The 19308-nt window shown below is 47.4% G+C and overlaps 2 protein-coding genes and 1 pseudogene across 5 annotated transcripts in view; 2 read left to right on the forward strand and 1 right to left on the reverse strand.

Annotated features, from left to right (window-relative positions):
• DERL2 (derlin 2) overlaps positions 1-14598 on the reverse strand; it is a 95282-nt gene extending 80684 nt beyond the window's left edge. Inside the window, exon 1 of the mRNA XM_085649564.1 lies at positions 14334-14598. Coding sequence (XP_085505690.1) covers positions 14334-14426 — 93 coding nt within the window. The 5' untranslated portion in view covers positions 14427-14598. The remainder of the gene's footprint in view (positions 1-14333) is intronic.
• Positions 4378-5123, forward strand: LOC146858925 (eukaryotic translation initiation factor 4E pseudogene; annotated as a pseudogene).
• A 442-nt stretch (positions 14599-15040) lies between the features above and the next one.
• Positions 15041-19308, forward strand: part of MIS12 (MIS12 kinetochore complex component) — a 57818-nt gene continuing 53550 nt past the window's right edge. For 2 of the 4 annotated variants that reach the window (XM_085649567.1, XM_085649566.1), the window contains exon 1: positions 15052-15188. The gene's annotated coding sequence lies outside the window, so the exon portion shown is untranslated. Of the gene's footprint in view, positions 15189-19308 lie in introns of all 4 variants that reach the window. The other 2 variants (XM_085649565.1, XM_085649568.1) reach the window with 2 other exon arrangements.

Here is a 19308-nt window from a genome sequence, read left to right on the forward strand (position 1 = left end):
CCTTGATTTCGGTCCTTGTAATAGGGCCAGAGAGCGTGTCCTGTGCGGATTTGTCCAGTTGTGGGAACTGTACCTCCGCTAAAAAGGCGTCAAGGGCCTCCTCCACCAGTGGGGCGGGCGTCCGATATAGGGCCTGATAGTAATCATAGAAGGCCTCATTTATGTCCCGTTGCGTATTTACCGTGTCCCCGCTGCTGGTGATAATCTCATGGATCGGGAAATGTGGGGGGTCATCCCTGAGAATGCGTGCTAGTAGCGGGCCTGCCTTGTCCGCGTTGTTCGTGCGTGCGTGTAGGCAGTATAAATCTACGTGCCCAAGTGTGTCTAATAGCTCAGCATGTTTTATTCGGGCGTCTTGTAAAGGCGTTCCCTTAGTGGGGTCGGTCGCTGCAGCCTGCTCGAGACTATTTAGAGAGTTTTCTACCTCTTTCAAGTTATTATGCAGTTTCTGTTGCGCCCCTGCTGTGGTGCCGATAGCTATCCCCCTGATCACCGTCTTGAATGCATCCCACTCCACTTGAGGTGTGGATGCAGTCCCAGTGTTCTCAGCAAAGTAGTAGTTTATGCCTGTTGCCAGTGCCTCCCGGAAAACAGAGATCTCCAATGGGTTATGGTCAGAAGAGTTTTACCCAAATATGTTGCATGTGCCACCTGGGTCGTAATGTGGTTGGAGCAAAGAATCCCATCTATGCGAGTATTGAGTTGGTGCGGGTGGGAAAAGAATGAGTATTCTCTACTGGTGGGGAATTTTAAACGCCAGATCGCCCAGGGCCCAGGTCCCAGCCCAACATGGGTCATGAGCTATCATTATTCTAAATAACCATCAGCACTCTGGGGTGTAATGTTGCTAAATAGATTAATGCTAGATCCTGAGTCCGATTGGTGTGATGCCTCATCAGATGGGTCCGATAGAATTGGATGGGCTTCATCCCTGAACCTGGCGGCCGCCTCCAGTGCCTCAGCTTGATCCCGCAAGGCCTGCTCTTGAGTGGAAACCCTGGGTTTTGCAGTGAGCTTTCCCCCCCCTTACCCCCCTCCGGAGGCGTCTCGACTTGCGAACTTGCCGTGGCCTCGGAGAGGCGGGGGCCATTTGTGAGGAGGGCCCAGATCCGCCGGGGGGTGGGGGAAACAATTTCGATCCATTCTACCACTTTGTCCGGGGATTCAAAAAATGATGTCTTGTGATCATGGATCACTTTCAGCTTGGCGGGGAATAATAGGGCATATTTAACATTCAGTGCCTTGACCTTCACGTCTTGGTAATGGGATCGTTGGCGTTGGACCAGGGCAGTGTAGTCCGGGTACAGGGATAACGGCTGGTTCTCATATTGAATACGGGACAGCTTCCTCGTCTTTTGTAATAGAACATCTCGATCCCTGACGTTCAGGACTTTGACGATCAGGGGCCGAGGGCGTGCTCTCGCCACTGGTCCGCCCTCTCCACACAGAAAAGATCAGAGAGGCCCTCTGGGGCCACGTGTTCCTTGAACCACTGTTATCTTTGACCACCGCAGCAAGTTTGTCGTGATCTGCTTTGAGGAGGGTGAACCCAGACGTCAAAGTCCCAAGTTGTTTCGCAATGACCTGCCGCAAATCATGCACCTCCTTTAGAATAAGGTTCAGCTTGTCCGGGGGAGCCCTCGAGTCAGAGGGCAAGTCGTCGGCAGGCGGCTGCTTGGCGGGCTTAGAGTCATCTATCTGCTGACCATCAACTGCACCAGCATCCGGCTCCTTGGCCCTGGGGTGGCCCATTGTGGCGCAGTGTGCTACCGTAAGCTGCAGGCTCGGGCAGACCTTCAGACACCACTGCAAGAGTTGGTAAGAGCCGCCACAGTCGTGTTGGGTGCCCACACTGCCAGACCCGGGGGACCGTCACCCAGCACCGCGGGTGGGGTCCAGGGGGACAGGTATTGCGTGTGGCCAAGTAGAACACAAGGAGCCGCAATAAATGAGGAGCGATGCCTCAGTACCCAGGCGGAGTGGCTCACCTTCCACTTTACATCAGGCAGCGCCGCAGGACCAGGTTTGTGACAGATCAATTTCCCAGGCTGGACCAGGCGTATGGTGGACTCCAGTAACCACAGGGTCCCAAGTCAGCTTCAGAGTTCGAGCAAACAATTCAGCCACAAAAAGGGGGAGGGAAAGCCAGACCGGCACATGGCCCACCTATGCGGCCAACCAGCAACAGACAGCCAGTAATCACTAAGAGGCAGATGGAGGCAGGCAACTCTCCCCAGGACGCTCCCAACAATGTCACGGTTGCAGACAGGCATGAAGTGAAGGGGAGAAGCGCCAGAAAGTAGGCCTCCGCCCGTCCACAAGGATCCTAGGCCTCAGGCCTACACCGGGCCGCCAGTTCGGAGGACAATCGGCGTTGCGGGCCTCAGGCACAGCAGCGAGTCGTGACCAGAGGTACCCCTGCCCAGCAGCATCCCAGGCATCCGGTAGCGGCGATAATCACAGTTCCTCTCCTCCCGCTCCAGTTCTTATCAGCGGTGCAGATTTAGCGGTAGAACAGGGAGCAAAGTACTCAGCAGGGAGGGGGCGGGCCCTCAGGGTACTCTCCCCAGCACCTCCGCCGCAGGCAGTTCGGGGAGATCAGCGGTAGGTGTCGGAGACAGGTCCGCCCGCATAGGAACTCACAGGCCGTAGAAGTAGTCCGGGCCGCCGGTGCAGGAGAAAAGCGGCGGAGCGGGCCCTAGACGCGGTGAGAAGTCGCAAGCAGGGTCAGTCTTACCGTAGAATCTCAGGCAGCCAGCAGCGGCAGAGCCTCCAACTGCCCGTTCTCCGCTACCCAAGACGTGGCCGGCAGCAGTGCCACAGTTATCAGCACGGGGCCTTGATCTTCCCCAGAGTAGTCAGGCGACCCACGGGCAGGCGGTCCACGGGCCAGTTCTGACCTCGCAGCTCACACCCCTCCGCTCTCCCTCCTCGGCCTCGGGAGGGTCCCCTTCTCAGCAGCAGTGGGGGTGCAGATTTACACAGCGGCCACCGTCCCTGCCATTGCCGCTCGCCCCTGGGGATAGGCCCTCAGCTCCACGGCCAACACCCAGCAGGCAGGCCCACTTCGGTTCGCAGAAGGGCCTGTCAGCAGATGCCAACAGTTTCCCCGGGTAGGGGCCTGCCCGATTCGCGGGGGTCACACCTCTGGAGATTTCGTGCCAGCGAAGAGCCGAAATTTCCAGGATCATGCAGGATTTAGCAGGTCCGGGCACGGAGCTCATTTACTGCGCGGCCGCCATGCTCGGCAGTCAGCCACGCCCCCCTACTCTCTATCTCTTTATGCCACTGAGATGAGAATCAATTGATAAAGAAATTAGTTCTATCTAGAGGTTACTGTTGACTGATGATTTATCATCAACAAAAAAAAAACACTTACAGTAGACTTATCAGTGAGGCCATTTCTCACCACAGCATTTGAACATCAACCACCTACGACATAGACTTCACAAAGTGGCAAGTGCCAATATGAAAAATAAATAATGTGCTCTCTGGCACTCAGTACTTTTTTAAACAGCTGTTCTCTGGGCGTCTTTCTCCCAAAACAAATGTGCCCTGGTGAACAATGCACACATCTGCAGCTGAAGGAGACATAGTATAGCACCTCACAACCACAGTGCCTCCTATCCAGTTGCAAAACAATGAATGACTAACAGCCCAATAGTGTGCCCAATCAAATTCACGACACCAGACAAGGCATCCAGCATTCTTCAAAAATCCTTGCCCAGCCAGGCAAACATTTCTAGGGTCCTAGATTGCCTATGTAATGGATAGAAATAAGAACTGGCTTCAGCTCTTTAACAAACGTCCCTGATACAACCACTGCTATCCGTTTCGACGTATAGACACATTTTTTTCAACAACTCCTACGGCAAACTTGTATTCACTTGTTACTGGAACACAGTTCCTCTTCCGGGATGCCACACCAGACTGTATTTTTCTGCTCTCAAATATAAAGCATGTGGAATTGATGGGTGTTACCAGGGCTCACACACAAAAGGTCATGACCCAAATAGATTGTGGCACAAACCAAAACGGTGGTTTCAACCAGATACCACCCTAATTAAAGTAATGCACTGTGTGATCGGTTTTGTACTCTTCTGTATAAGGATTGCAGGAGTAGTTGAATCCCCAAATTCAGTTCTTCAGCATCATATATGCTGAGAAAGTGACTACACGACATGGTATTCTTTTCTTTGAAGTCAAGTGTAGGGACAGAAGGACAGCCGACACGCGTTTTGCCCGAGGCTGATAAGCCAGGGCTTTCTCAAGGCTGAGACGGGGTAAGGAGGTGGTACAGAGATGGGAGTGGTAAGTAGGTGGTGGGTGGTAAGGAAACAGGGAAGTTAGCAAGTCATGTGGTTTAAAAGAGCGCGAGCAGATCGATGTAAGATGGCGGCCGTGGAACCAGAAATCACTGCCAACACCACAGCTACAGAAGAAGAGAAGAGCGAATCTCTTGAGGTTGCCAACCCTGAAAACTACATTAAGCATCCACTACAAAACAAATGGGCACTCCGGTTCTTTAAAAATGATAAAAGCAAAACTTGGCAAGCCAATCTTCGCCTGATATCGAAGTTTGACACAGTTGAGGATTTTTGGGCTTTATACAATCATTTCCAAGTTTCTAGTAATTTAATGTCTGGCTGCGATTACTCACTCTTCAAGGATGGGATAGAGCCCATGTGGGAAGATGACAAGAACAAGAAGTGAGGAAGATGGCTCATCACGTTAAACAAACAGCAAAGACGGAATGACCTAGGTCGCTTCTGGCTGGAGACACTGTTGTGCCTTATTGGAGAGGCGTTTGATGTCCACAGCGATGATGTCTGTGGAGCTGTTGTTAATGTCAGAGCAAAGGGAGATAAGATAGCAATATGGACGACTGAATGTGAAAACAGGGAAGCTGTTACACATATAGTGAGGGTTTACAAGGAAAGATTAGGACTTGCGCCAAAGATGGTTCTTGGTTATCAGTCCCATGCTGACACAGCTACAAAGAGCGGCTCCACCACTAAGAATAGGTTTGTTGTTTGAGAAGACGCCATCCAAGTGTTCTTTCATAGGAGACTGCGTCAAGCAATCGAGATTTGGGAGCTGAACCAAAGCCTCTTCAAAAGCAGAGTGGATTTCCATCTAAATGTTGCTAAGATTTGTGACAAGTCTTTTTCGCATTTGTCTCGTACTTCTGTGTTCAGAATATATTTGCCCCCCTTTGGTAGAGTAACCATTTTCCAATCAAAACATTTCAGCACTAAACCACCTTCTGCCCTCCCAGAATCCTTGGCCATGATAATGGTCTGGCGAGAATCGTGCATAGCTTTCGCAGACCACTTATTTATACAAACTATTTAGAAAAGAAATTGCATTTCCATCCCCCACAAGAACATGGCAAATGTTGTGCATTTCCATTGTATGACGTGGTATTTTTTGCTGATTTCGTAGGCGGAGGATTAAAATGCATTTAAACTTTTCTAGTAATTCATGTTTTTTGTTTTTACTTATAACAGCATTGTTTTTGCTGTAATCTGTGCTGATGTTGGCTGCTAGGTTTAATTTGTTTCCCTTTTGATAAACATTAGTGATGTATCGATTTGTGTTTTTTTTTTTTTTTAAAAAAAAGCTCCTGTAACATTGGTGAAGGATCTGGGAATAACATAACTGGGTTAAATAAACATTTTATTTTGTGCGTTACCTAGTAATTTTTCTTTTTTTGTAAACTCTTACAACAAAGCTTTGCTCCAAGTTTATGCATTTGAGTAAAATCAGTGATATGTTTTTCTGTGTGATTCCTTAAAAATTTGATTCTTTTGTTAATGTAACACAACATTCCTTACTAGAAATAGTATTTCTTTGTATCTTATGCCGTATTTTAACACATTGTATTACTTAGAATATAATTTGCTTTGGTTAAAAGATGGCTGAAGTAGAGAAGCAGTCCAATTCATATTAAGACAGTGTATAAAACTGTAAATAAAATGTGTACAGTGAATTGTCTTTTAGACAACTAGAATTGTCGTTTTATTTCTCTAGCCTCAAACAGGTGTTTGTAAATTCTGTGGTAAACGAAGTCTCTATGCGGACTTCTTTCCACTGTTTAAATAGGCATTCTAGTTTTAATTTTGAACAATTCAGTTAACTTCACTAGTTTTAAAACTGTCCTGTATAAAGACATGTAGAATTAATTTAATAACTTTAATGTTTTGCTTCTGTAGCCAGTTTAGATTCTTAGAAGAGAATAGTGTTATTAGTACTCATCTAGGTTTCATTGTTTTTTCACTGTCCTATGCAGAGGCTGTACATGGATTGTATAGTGTTGTTGCCACTCATTAAGATTCCTGCATGCTTGGAATAAATAGACAAAACTAAAGTCAGTTCTATTAAAAAAAAAAAAACATTGAGCAGTTAAGGAATTCGAAGATGTAAAAATATGCATTTTTTTATTTATTTAAATGCCTGCAGCTATTACCTGCAGTATATGTACAAGTTTATTCCACAAGACTGAGTACTACTACATTTTATGTGATTTGCCAAATGATTGCCAAATTATAAAGTTTGTGACATATATTTGCACTATTGTGGTTTAAAAGAGCGGGTGAAGAGGAGAGGGTAGAAGGGTGTGCAAAATGCTAAGGGCAACGGAAAAGAGGGTAGGTATGAGTTACGAACGGAGAGAAGGGGGTAAGGATATAGAGGGGTAAAGATGGGCCAGAAGTAGGATAGCTGGTTGATATAGTAAAGAAAGGAAGGGCAAGAAGATAAGTTGAAAATGAGAGAGGGTACAATGCAATAGTTAATTCAGAAAACAAATGACGTGCCTATGCGAAGTTAAGTCATTACAAACCCAATCAGTATTAACATAGGATGGTTCTTGGTGGTTACATAGATGAGAAAGTAAGTTGAGAATGAGAAAGGGTACAGTTCAAGTGTGAATTCACAAACAGTCGAACTGCCCAAGTAAAGTTGCGCCATTTCATCACAAATCATCAGTGCATGCATGTGGTGGTATACCGTAGTTACAGGAACAATATGTGGTCAAAAGACAAGCACAAAAGTTAACGCCATATTATTATGGTGACACCTGGGATTAAAGCCATTTCCAAAATGTCAGAGGAACATAATATAGTCATTTGAATATTAAGCAAAAGTGGTATCTACAAACTGTGTGTTCAGCATAAGTCTAAATCTTATATAATTAACATCAATACAGTTGCGAATGGCCTTTGTAATATATAGTAGGGCAGTAATGGACATATTGGTTGCACAGACAAGTACATATGGTCACAGGAACGATAAAAGTTGTTAAAGAATAGCACTCAAACTAATATAGTTATATACATGGTATGGCAGTAATTAATATTGTGGTTGTGCAAATAAGTACATATGGTCACAAGTACCGATAACGAGAATATAGAAATGGCACTCGAAATAACAGTGATGGACATTATGATTGCGCAGGTGGTTAAAAAGGTATGATCATTACGAGGTGCATTTTCTAAACAGACAAAGTGTTAGGGGGTAGTCTTGGACTGCCAGTCGAGGTCAACTTACCAGAAAGAAAATCTGGAAAGGGTAATAGGAATTAGGTCGAAGGAGGAGAAGGTAGGAAAAGGCAAAACCAGTGCGTGACAGGAGAAGCGTAAAAAACACCAGGGGGGATTTGTGCATCGCTACACTAGCAGAAAGCACGCCCTAATGAAAACCGTACCCTGTTGCAATTAGTGCAGGATTCGAAGAGTCAAAGATTCAAATTCAGAATTGAAAACAGACCCCCATGGTTGGAAGATGTCTTCACTAATAAGAGTTGATTTCTACCCAAATGAACCCTTTTTGCAACATGAATCAATCCTCTAATCTATACTTTGCAGAGCGCACGCAGTTGTTTGACAACAGTTAATAATTCACTGTTCTTCGTTAGGATTTTAACTTATGAACTGCAAGTAATAAAAGGATGTCTCTTAGAAAAGCAGTAACCCAAGGACCTATTTACATTATATGCACTTTGTGATCTGCATGGTACACGTTCTTTGCAGCAGGTACATTAATCCTCTGTGCTACTTTGTGATGAGTCAAAACCTCAAACTAGACAAATCTCCGATCTCTCTCCAGGAAGAACATTAATCACCGGCATTATCTTGACATTTATATTGTTGTCTGGAATTCGCTGGTGTCAAAGAACACGACAGAAGGGTCTTTTTTTTTGAGATAAGCAAATTTTTTATTTTGTGAAAGAACACACTTAAATACACATACAACAGTCCAACTGAACTAGCATCAAAGTGACATATCCCGGAATCAGTCACAATCAACAGCAAGTCCACCGACCCCTCCCCGGACCCCTCACTCCCCCCACCCGCACCGACCCCCCTAGATTAGTTCCCCTAGCCACTTCCCCCATATTGTGCTAAACTTTTTGGAGCAACCCCGAGCCGTATACATCATTCGCTCCAGCATCGCGCACCAGTCCACCCCCCTTCTCCATGCAGCGCATTTGGTTGGTTCGTTCTGCTTCCAGGCAGCAGCGATATCCCTTTTAGCCACTACCAGAGCAGTGGTTAGGAAAAATCTCTCATTGCGGGATCCGTCCAATCCGTCCGTTATCCCCAGCAAAGCCAATTTGGGATCATGGGGGACCTCCCACCCCAGGGTCTCAGTTAACTCAAGCTCAATCTCGCCCCAGTAGTTCCCCAGGCGCGGGCACGTCCACACCATGTGGAAGAAGTCCGCCGGGTCTGCCCCACAACGTGCACATGAGGCATCTGGAGAGAGGCCCGCACGGTAGAGGCGTTCCGGGGTCAGGTAGGCGGTATGCAGGTAATAAAGCTGGATGAGCCGCAACCTGGCTGATGAGGTAATCGTCCTGGGTGCCATAAGGGCGTCCCTCCAATCAGCTTCGTCCAATGGTCCCACCCAGGCCTCCCATCGCTGCCTCATTTCGTCCCAATCCACCGGGGTGTTATTGACCAGGGTCCGATAAATACGGGAGATTCCCCCCTTCCCAAGATACCCCAACATCACCTGAGCTTCGGGCGGGCTATGGTCAGGGATCCTTGAATCTAGAGGGACATGAGACTGGATCACGTGGCGCAGCTGGAGATATTTATAGAATTGCAAGTGGCGCAGCGAGAACCGATCCTGGAGCTCCTGGAGCTCCTGGAAGGAGCACATGTGGCTTCCCCGCCACACGTCGCCCAAACGAGAGATCCCAAGGAGATCCCACGCTCGAAACCCTCCCAACCCCACTACCTCTCGCAACCAAGTGCCGTGCCAGAGCGGTGTAACTAGAGTCATTTTCCCCGACCAACGGGCATGCCGTAAGGCCGCACGCCATGCCAAGAAAGGGGCCCGTACAATGTCCGGGAGCGACCGAGGAACCACCACCCCGTAGAGCATATTTTGAATGGAGGGGAACCCCATAAGCTGCACCTCCAGCCTGTAGGCCAGGTCATCCCACCCGCCCGAGAACCAATCATGGGCCACCAGGAGCAGAGGTGCAAGATAATACAAGTAAAGGTTAGTCATGCTCAGACCTCCGTCATATGACGGGATCTGACAACGGTCCAGGGCCAGGCGGGATCTAACACCCCCCCCCCCAGAGAAACTTGGTCGCTATCTTATCCAACTCCCGGAACCAGGGGCGGGAAAAGGACCAGGGCGTGTTTTGCAGCATGTAAAGGAACTTGGGGAGGATCAACATCTTGTAGAGTGCAATCCTCCCCAGTGGGTTCAATGGGAGCGACTGCCACCTCACCAGGTCTGATCTGGCTTTATTGACCACGGGGGCCACATTGAGGGCCCAGCAGAGCTCCGGAAGAAGGGTGACCCAGATCCCCAAATATTTAAAGGAGAGTCTCCGGAGGGGAATGTCAGACTGCCAGTCAAAGCAATCTCTAGACGGGTGCAGCGGAACTAGAACCAATTTTCTGGGGTTGAGAAGGAGACCCCGACGCCTGACCAAACCGGCGAAGAATCTGACGAACAAGAGGACCGGAGACAGCTGGATCTGAGAGATAAAGAAGGACTTCATCCGCATACAGAGCTATCTTATCAGGAGCCATCCCCGGCCAGTCCCACCCACGAAGAGAAGGGTCCGACCAGACCAGAACGGCCAGGGGTTCCATTGCCAGGGCAAAGAGGAGGGGCGAGAGCGGGCAACCCTTCCGCGTCCCCCGCCCAATGGGAAACGGGCGGGATAGAGCCCCATTCACCAACACTCGGGCCCGTGGAGCCGCGTACAAGACCCGGACCATGGCGCGAAACTGGGGACCGAACCCCATCCTCTCCAGGACCTCTCCGAGATAACCCCACCGAGTCAAAGGCCTTCTCAAAGTCGACCAGCAACAGGGCCAGGTAAGGAGAGAGGCGCACCCGGTGAGCCATGGCGAGATGCAGGCGCCGCAGGCAGTGCCGAGTCCCTCGGTTCGGCATAAATCCGCATTGGTCCGGGTGTACCAGTGAGGTAAGATGTGGGCGCAGCCATTGTGCCCGGATGGTAGCGTATATCTTAATCTCAATATTGATGAGAGATAGCGGCCGATAGTCCAAGCAGGACTGTGAAGGGGGCTGTGTCTTGTGGAGAACGACTATCGTAGCCGTGTCCGTCTCCGGTGGGAACGAACCCTTCTCCATCACCTCTGCATAGAGGTCCAGAAGCTGCGGAGCGAGGGTTTCACGGTAGTGGGCGTAATATTCCTGTGGGAAGCCGTCCGGACCCGGGGTCTTCCCGGGAGCCAGGTGGCCGATTGCTTCGTCAATTTCTTGACAGAAGGGTCTTTAAAACCAAAATAAACTTGCAAACTCAGCGTCCCCTGAAGTCAGCACCAGGTCCCCTGAAGCCAGCACCTGGTGCGGTGGCACCGGCCACACTGCCCTAGAGCCGGCCCTGGTAAAAATGTAAAAAAACAAGCATTTAAAATGCAATAGGTCTCGCATTTGCGAGAGTTTATGCTATTGGCATTGAAAATGACAATGTCTTTTATTTATTTGTTTGTTTAAAAAACCAAAACATTAATAAAAGGCATTGTAATCTACAATGCCAATAGCTCAAACTCTAGTAAATGCAAGACCTATTGCATTGCAAATGCTTGTTACTTTAGGAACCGGATATCAGCTGTGGGCAGCTTACTCAGACCGCATTGTGAGCCGGTATTCCACGTCTGAACTTTGCTACCGAAAACCGCCTAGGTTACTGTAAATTATAATCTCTCTCTACTAGCATCTCCCCCCACGCTTAGCATTTAGATCGTTACAATTCTTCCCAGCAAAGTTTATCACTTTAACTTTTTCCCTGCCATGCCTCCACTACGCCAAACCTGATCCCTATGGCAATCTCCTCACGCACTGCCTTTAGATGCCTTTCTCAGCCATGGTTATTCGATCCACTCCTCTTATTTTGTAGTCTAAGCGAGTGTTTCCTTTCCCAACACCGGACCCTTCAGTCATCACAGCTTTTTCATCTTAACAACGCACGACTCCCCCGGAGTCTTCGAATCCTGCACTAATTGCAACAGGGTACGCTTTCCATTAGGGCACGCTTTCTGCTAGTGTAGCAATGCACTAATCCCCCCCCGGAGTTTTTTTACACTTCTCCTGAAAAGGTTTTACCTTTTCCTACCTTCTCCTCCTTTGCCCTAATTCCTATTACCCTTTACAGATATTCTACACTTACCGGACATGATCTTTCTCGTAAGTTGACCTCGACTGGCGGTCCAAGACTACCCTATCTGTAACACTTTGTCTGTTTAGAGAATGCACCTCGCAATGATCATGCCTTTTTAACCACCTGCGTAATCATAATGTCCATCACTGTTATTTCGAGTGCCATTTCTATATTCTCATTATTGGTACTTGTGACCATATGTACTTATCTGCACAACCACGATATTAATTACTGCCATACCATATATATAACCATATTAGTTTGAGTGCTATTCTTTAACACCTTTTATTATCGCTCTGTGACCATATGTACTTCTCTGTGCAACCAATATGTCCATTACTGCCCTACTATATATTACAAAGGCCATTCGCAACTGTATTGATGTTAATGATATAAGATTTAGACTTATGCTGAACACACAGTTTGTAGGTACCACTTTTGCTTAATATTCGAATGACTTTATTATGTTCCTCTGACATTTTGGAAATGGCTTCAATCCCAGGTGTCACCATAATAATATGGCATTAACGTTTGTGCTTGTCTTTTGACCACATATTGTTCCTGTAACTCTGGTATACCACCACATGTATGCACTGATGATTTGTGATGAAATGGCGCAACTTTACTTTGGCAGTTCGACTGTGTGAATTCACACTTGCACTGTACCCTTTCTCACTCAACTTACTTTCTCGTCTCTGTAACCACCAAGATCCATCCTATGTTAATGCTGATTGGGTTTGTAATTACTTAACATCACATAGGCACGTCATTTGTTTTCTGAACTAACTATTGCATTGTACCCTCTCTCATTTTCAACTTATCTTCTTGCACTTCCTTTCTTTACTATATCAACCATCTATACTACTTCGGGCCCATCTTTACGCCTCTATATCCTTACCCCTTTCTCTCTGTTCGTAACTCATACCTACCCTCTTTTCCCTTGGCATTTTGCACACCCTTCTACCCCCTCCTCTTCACCCGCTCTTTTAAACCACATGACTTGCTAACTGCCCTGTTTCCTTTCCACCCACCACCTACTTACCACTCCTATCTCTCTACCACCTCCTTACCCCACCTCAGCCTTGAGAACGCCCTGGCTTATCAGCCTCGGGCGAAACACGTGTCGGCTGTCCTTCTGTCCCTACACTTGACTTCAGATAAAAGAAAAGAAGAATACTAAGACGCGTACTCACTTTCTCAGCAAATATGACGCAGAAGAACTGAATTTGGGGATTCAACTACCCCTGCAATCCTTATACAGAAGAGCACAAAACCAATCACACAGTACAAATATAAAGCATACATTTCCATTTAAAGGGGTGCACCCAAGCACCCAATGGCATGTTATTTAATACTGTTACGAGAACAACCAGAGCTTCTTCACTGTGCATTTCATCCATCATCCGCAAATGGCCTCTCCATTCACTGCCTGATGCCTGCTGACCGTGGTCATGTCAAGTTAATCCATGCCCCCGCTACGGTAGCAGTCGTTTGTTGCCACACACAGTGACAACCTGCTCTCAACCTTCACGGATCCCTTGCTCTGCAAATGCCATCACTCCAGCATTGTTTGTACAGATAGCATAAAAAAGGAACGACTACTCTTTCCTTGTTTATGCTACTTGAACAGTCGTCCTCCCCACCCCTCTCATACTGGTGCTTCTGTCTTTTGGTTGAGTTATCATCATTCACGGCTCGCTGAACCGTCTTGCACCTCTGCTTTAGTCTCCAGCATGGCTAATTTGCCTCAGTACACCCTCCTTCCTTAACACGCTACATACACTCTCGCTAATGTGTTTGCCCCGCTCATTTCATGAACATAAACATACAGCTCTTGCATATGCTGTTTATCCGTTGGTGATTGGCACCTCATGGACACTCTTCTTGGGGCTCTTGCCTACAATTGCCCTGCTTTGCTGCATGACAGTGCCAGTCCAGTCTTACAGAGACTTCCTGCAAATTCGCCACTGCCAGTCTAATGCTGCAAGACCACCACTTCTCAATGCCTTGACAAAATGGGGTATCTAGAATAACGACTACACCACAGAAAACTATAACTATATGCCGCTAAGGACAATCTTAAATATTCTTCTACACATCAGATAAACACAAAAGAAAAGACAAATTGTGTCTGCATTGCTTCCTCCACCACTTTCATGCTTGTCAATTTCCTGCATCCCACTACAGAGTGAACCTTCTACGGATCGTGTTTCATTAGATGGTGTCATCACATACCAACACAGCAGGAAGCGCGTCAGACACACAGACAGCAATGCCACACTAAGCACAGGACGTGAAATCTCAATAGGACCGGGCTGTTTTATGACAACTCTAACCCTTCACACTGGAGCAATCCGGGAGTTAGCTTAAATTCAACTCTTTCAGCTCCTATCTTACCTACCCCTGGCGGCACTTAGGTAGTGCACATTTTTAGGAGGTGCCTGGTTGCCCAGAAAGCAGATAGCCATACTGGATGCTATTTGGCATCCCTCGACCAATAATACACAGCCGAATATGTCATACGCGATTTTCAGGGTGTAGAGTCAGATCGAACAGTTAGTTCCCTCTCTTCTGAATGAGGCAATCAGTGCTCCCACACTGCCGCAGGTGGCCAAGATACAAAACCAATAACACTTTCAGCGGCACCAGGTTTTCTTCATCTTACGATTCTTACCACGGCCGCCGTGGTGAGCACACAGGCGGTGGTGTAGGCTCTTGTCACCACAGGGATGTCCAGGTACTCCTGCCGCAGCGACTGATACGCCATCTTGGGCACGTCACCTTTACTTCCGGCGCTCCATCCTCAAAGTTCTAGGGGCAACGTTTCTCACTGACAGTCTGAGACAAAAGGCGTGGTCTCACACAGAAAGCAGCCTGTGTGATTAAGCCATGCGAAAAGGACATGTTGGATATTGGCGATTGGTCCGCGTGTTCCCCAAGGCGGGTTTTCATTTGACTGGACAATTGGTAAACGAACCACATTGCTGGCTGTTGATTGGATAATGTCACAGTCAGTAAAAGGGTTTGCCATGGTTCACAAAAGTAAAGGACTAAAGGTATCAACGTTGTCAGCTTCATGAGACAACACCTCCCAATCTAAAATGGCCTCAGCCGCACTAGCCCGGAGATAGGACTAGCATATAATACTGTGAAACCACCGTACATTTTTCAAAGATCCTAAAGCTGTCGCCCTATTTTGTTACATTGATAATCCGAAAAGATTGAAAACATTTACGTTTCAAAATTAGTAGGTAAACATTTTTGTATAATTACAATGACAAAATAAGTATTTTGGGGGTTCTATTGAGAAATTAGAACAGTTATTGCCAGTAGCAATGTACTTTATTTTGTATCATGTAGTCAGATTCACGGATCTCCCTAGTTGTGTTTCATTTTAACATGGATGCCGCGTAGACTCAGAAGACGACGGACTATTCCGCGCGCTTTCCTGGGACGTAGAACGCAGTGCCGCTCAGCTCGGACGTCGGAAGTTGCCTTTAAATGAGTTTCGACCACCTAACTCCCAAAGGTAAGGTCTAAGTAGTGTTTAAAGGACGATCAAGGGTGATGACATATACGGTGTTATGCTACGGCTCTGTTTGCCGTTCTACAAGTATGTTTTATTTTTGCGACCCTCCTCCGTTCTTTTAAAAAAAGAGCGTTTTTGTCATTTCAGGTTGCGCTAACGTGGGGTTAGGGGCAGCTAATTAGTTGATGTTGAGCAGGGGTGCAGCTAGACCTGAACTTCGGGGGTGAGGGAGTAGTACTTTAAGAGGCAGTGGTGGGGCTACCTCTTCACGCAATGGGTAGACAGACATTCTCTGAGGCAGTATGAGAGCACACATTGCCAGTATATCTGGCTAAGCCATCCAAACAGCATTTGTGCATGCCTGTATTTTATGAATCGGCACATTAAAGCCAGATCTATTGTATTGGCTTTGCCATTAATTTTACTCGGGCACTAAGCCATGATGAGCAAAGTGGGAGAATAAAAAAAAATCGGGAGAATGGGGCCTTGAATCGGGTCACTGTCATGTATGGGCTTTGGAAGTGTGCTGCTGCAGGACTGGACATTTGAAACCCAAATGCACGTTTTTTTCTCACCTTTCAGAAGCACGGAGCGCAATGGCAGGCAGGGTGATGCAAGTGTTGTGCCCTGGCAGGTTGCTGGCAGTAAATACACCTCCCCCCCACACCCGTGTGTGGGGCAGCCCGAGCTGAGACAGCTTCACACACACAGTGCCCCCTAGTACTTCACAGGTCTTTAAAAGACCATTCGCTTGTTAATGAGGCTTTGATGGTTTTTCACCCCTTCTAGAGACCCTGCATCGCCACTCTGAGTATTGCTGGAAGAAATACTAAGCCCTGTCAGCTGAAACCCCCGAGGAATTGGGTTTTTGCTTGCAGGAATCGGGAGGCGGGAGACTAGCCTTGAAATCTGTAGTCTCCCGCCTGAATCAGGAGGGTTGGCATGTCTGATTAAGCAGTCCTGAAGAAAATCCAGACCGGGAGCACCAGCGTTCCGGTCGCCGTTGGAGCAGGGAAAAACAAGCATTGGCATAGCCAATAGGTCTCGCTTTTGGGACCTTATACGTATTTACTTATGCAGCACAATATCCTTGGAGCAACAACATCAACTGTTGCATGGCTAAACACTTATAAGGTCCCAAAGGTGAGACCTATTGGCTATGCCAATGCTTGCTATTTGAGTTCCTGGGACCAATATTGCAATTAGGTGAATAATAAAGGATGCTTTTTGTTGCTGCAGGAGGAAAAAGCAGCTACAGTGTAATATCACTCCCCAGCGTTGCCTCCGGCTGTCAGCATCACACTTTTCAGAAGTGGCTCACCCAGCCATTTCAACTTCAAAGCGTGGCCCTTCCTGTATCATCACCATCAACCCGGTCAGACAAAATGGGAAGAAATGGCACCGTTAGGGCATCGCCTGACACCACATTTTGAACCGGAGTAAGCAAGTGGTCTTGTCAGCTCTTCGGGGTCAGGCGCTGAAGCTGGTTTTGTGGCCTAGCAAATCATGCTCTGTGACAGCGACTGCAGCCCGAGCACAGACCTCGTAAAAACATGCCAGAGACGGGTGCATTTCAAACACGCACTCTTCGCTCTCTTCCTCTTGCGAACTGACACAAGGTGCCAAGCAGTCTGTCGTTCATGTTTGTTAAAGCATTTGTTAGATTCTGCTGGATTTTATTACAACCTCTATGCAAGGTAGTTGCAACATGCGCCCAAAGGGTGTTAGGCAAAACAGCGTGGGACCGACCCTTGGAGGTAAGTAGGTGTTACACGCGTGAAGTAAACTGTGCCATGCAAAACGTTTGCCCGCGCTTGCGTGTTATTGTTCAAGTATTCACATACACTCTACTTCTATCAATGCAGAAAATGTTCATGTCGCAATACACGTGTGCAGTGGTACTCACGATATTGACACATACCTGTGTTCCATATTTTGCATGTATGTGCTTTACACAACTTGTCCTTTGCTCATACGTACGGTTAGGAACATTGTGCAATTTTTTTAATAATGCATGAAAGTTTTTTTTTTCGAGCCCTCCATTTTTATAATGAATGGCACGCCTCCCTTAGCATGACCTATTAAATTGAGCGGTTTGAAGGAATTTCCTACACTGCTCCAGTCATGCCTCGTCTTAGTCGGAAAAATAACTCCAAATTCATTTCTGCATGTTTGTGAATACCCAAAACAGTGCCACCTTCTGGATGTTAAACTAAATTGCATTGCAGTTCCCGGGTCAAACATCTTACGCTTCCTTAGGTACCTCCCGTAATTTAGTCCGCACCCCTCCTTGTCCATTTTGGCACAGGTCTTGGTGAGAAAACAGACACACATATTTGGAACCTTTTTTGCCCTGGTGACCAGGTGGCCTCAAATTTGTTCACTTTTTGAACCCGATTTTCATTGCTGACAATAGCGAGTGGATAATATGTGAAATGAGCTGATGGTGTGTGCAAATCGGTCATAAATACTGCTTCGCTTGTTATCCCCTTCAATATCAATGGTCTCCACTTTTGGCAGTAAATAAAAACAAGCAGGAAGTGGGATAAGGGAGGGGGTGGCAAATGGTGAGCACTTTCGTGGCCTCTTTGATGTTCTCAGTGGCCGCGCGGCTCACTGAGAACATCAAAAGCGGCCGCGAAAGTGACCAGGCAAGCTGCCAAATGGTGCGCACACCCTGCGCACATGCACTGTATTTGGAGGCCTGAAAAGCACTGGTTTGCACTTCCAAATCCCCCGTTTACAAAAGCTCTCGCCAGAGCAGTGCTAAAGCGCTGGCTCATGCGAGACCTAAAAACCAGGCATGGCGGCAGGGTTGCCAGATTTTTTCACAACTTTCAAGCCCAAAAGCAACGAAACGGTAGCCCAAAGTAGCAAAAAGTAGCCCAATGTTGCCACTCCATTGACTTACGTGTAGCCTGACTACAACATTCACAAATATACTTCTATTTCAAGGATTATATGTTTACCTCCCACATTAATCAGATAACTTATATTTTGTACACTGAAATCAAAGTTGGTCTGTCAGGAAAACTGTCACTCACTTGATATCGCATGGTGTGGAGCAAGCCGGCCAAAAATTTTCTGGGTTCAATTTGGGGGACTGCAAGTGCGGAAACGTTCTACTTTGGAAAGGAGCGCTCTTCAGCTTGCATACTCACGTCAGGTCCCCCAGAATAACGGCAATATAGGCCAATGCTCCATGTTTTTTCACACTTGTTTGAATGCTCCCAAAGCAATGCTGATCATCTCTTTACATACGCAAATTACGTATGTTTCGTACTTTTTTGTACTCATCAGAAGAGAGCAGTTCGTGGCATGGGGTGCTTGCTGCTTGATGTTCCCATGAGCTGATACCTGACAAAGTGCAAGTGCATTCTGCAGACTCACAGAAGCACCATCTCCTGTTTTTTGCCAGGCAACAGTATGGTGGATCCTTGTTCAGAAAGTGGAAAGTTCAATTGTGCCAAAGAGTTCTGGGCCAGGCACTGGCAAGATAAGCAGCAGCCCATAGTATGGCAGTGGCATGGTGAAGGCTAGCAGCATCTCAGTCTGTGGTTCTGCCAAGATTAGCAGCATCCTTCAGGGTGTAGCAGTGGCAGGTTGAGGTGTGGAAAACGCTTCTGACAGTGCAGAATGTAGCAGCACCCTTCAGGGTTTGGCAGTGGCAGGTTGAGGTGGGCAACATTGTTCTGACTGGTTAAGGTGCACAAACTTCTTCTGGGCCAGGCACTGCCAAGATTAGCAGCAGCCCATAGTCTGGCAGGGGCATGGTGAAGGCTAGCAGCATCTCAGAGTCTGGCAGTGGCACTGCCAAGAAAAGCAGCATCACAGAGTCTGGCAGTGGCAGGTTGAGGTGTGGAAAATGCTTCAGGCAGTGCAGAATGTAGCAGCATCCTCCAGAGTCTGGCAGTGGCAGGTTGAGGTGGGCAAAATTGTTTTGACTGGTTAAGGTACACCAACATCTTCTTCTGGGCCATGAACTGCCACGATTAGTATCATCCCATAGTCTGGCAGTGGTACTGCCAAGATTAGCAGCATCTTCAGGGTCTGGCAGTGGCACTGCCAAGAATAGCAGCATCCTTCATGGTCTGGCAGTGGCAGGGTGAGGTGTGGAAAA

The sequence above is a fragment of the Triturus cristatus genome, chromosome 3_2 (assembly GCF_964204655.1).
Source record: "Triturus cristatus chromosome 3_2, aTriCri1.1, whole genome shotgun sequence".
Taxonomy (NCBI): domain Eukaryota; kingdom Metazoa; phylum Chordata; class Amphibia; order Caudata; family Salamandridae; genus Triturus; species Triturus cristatus.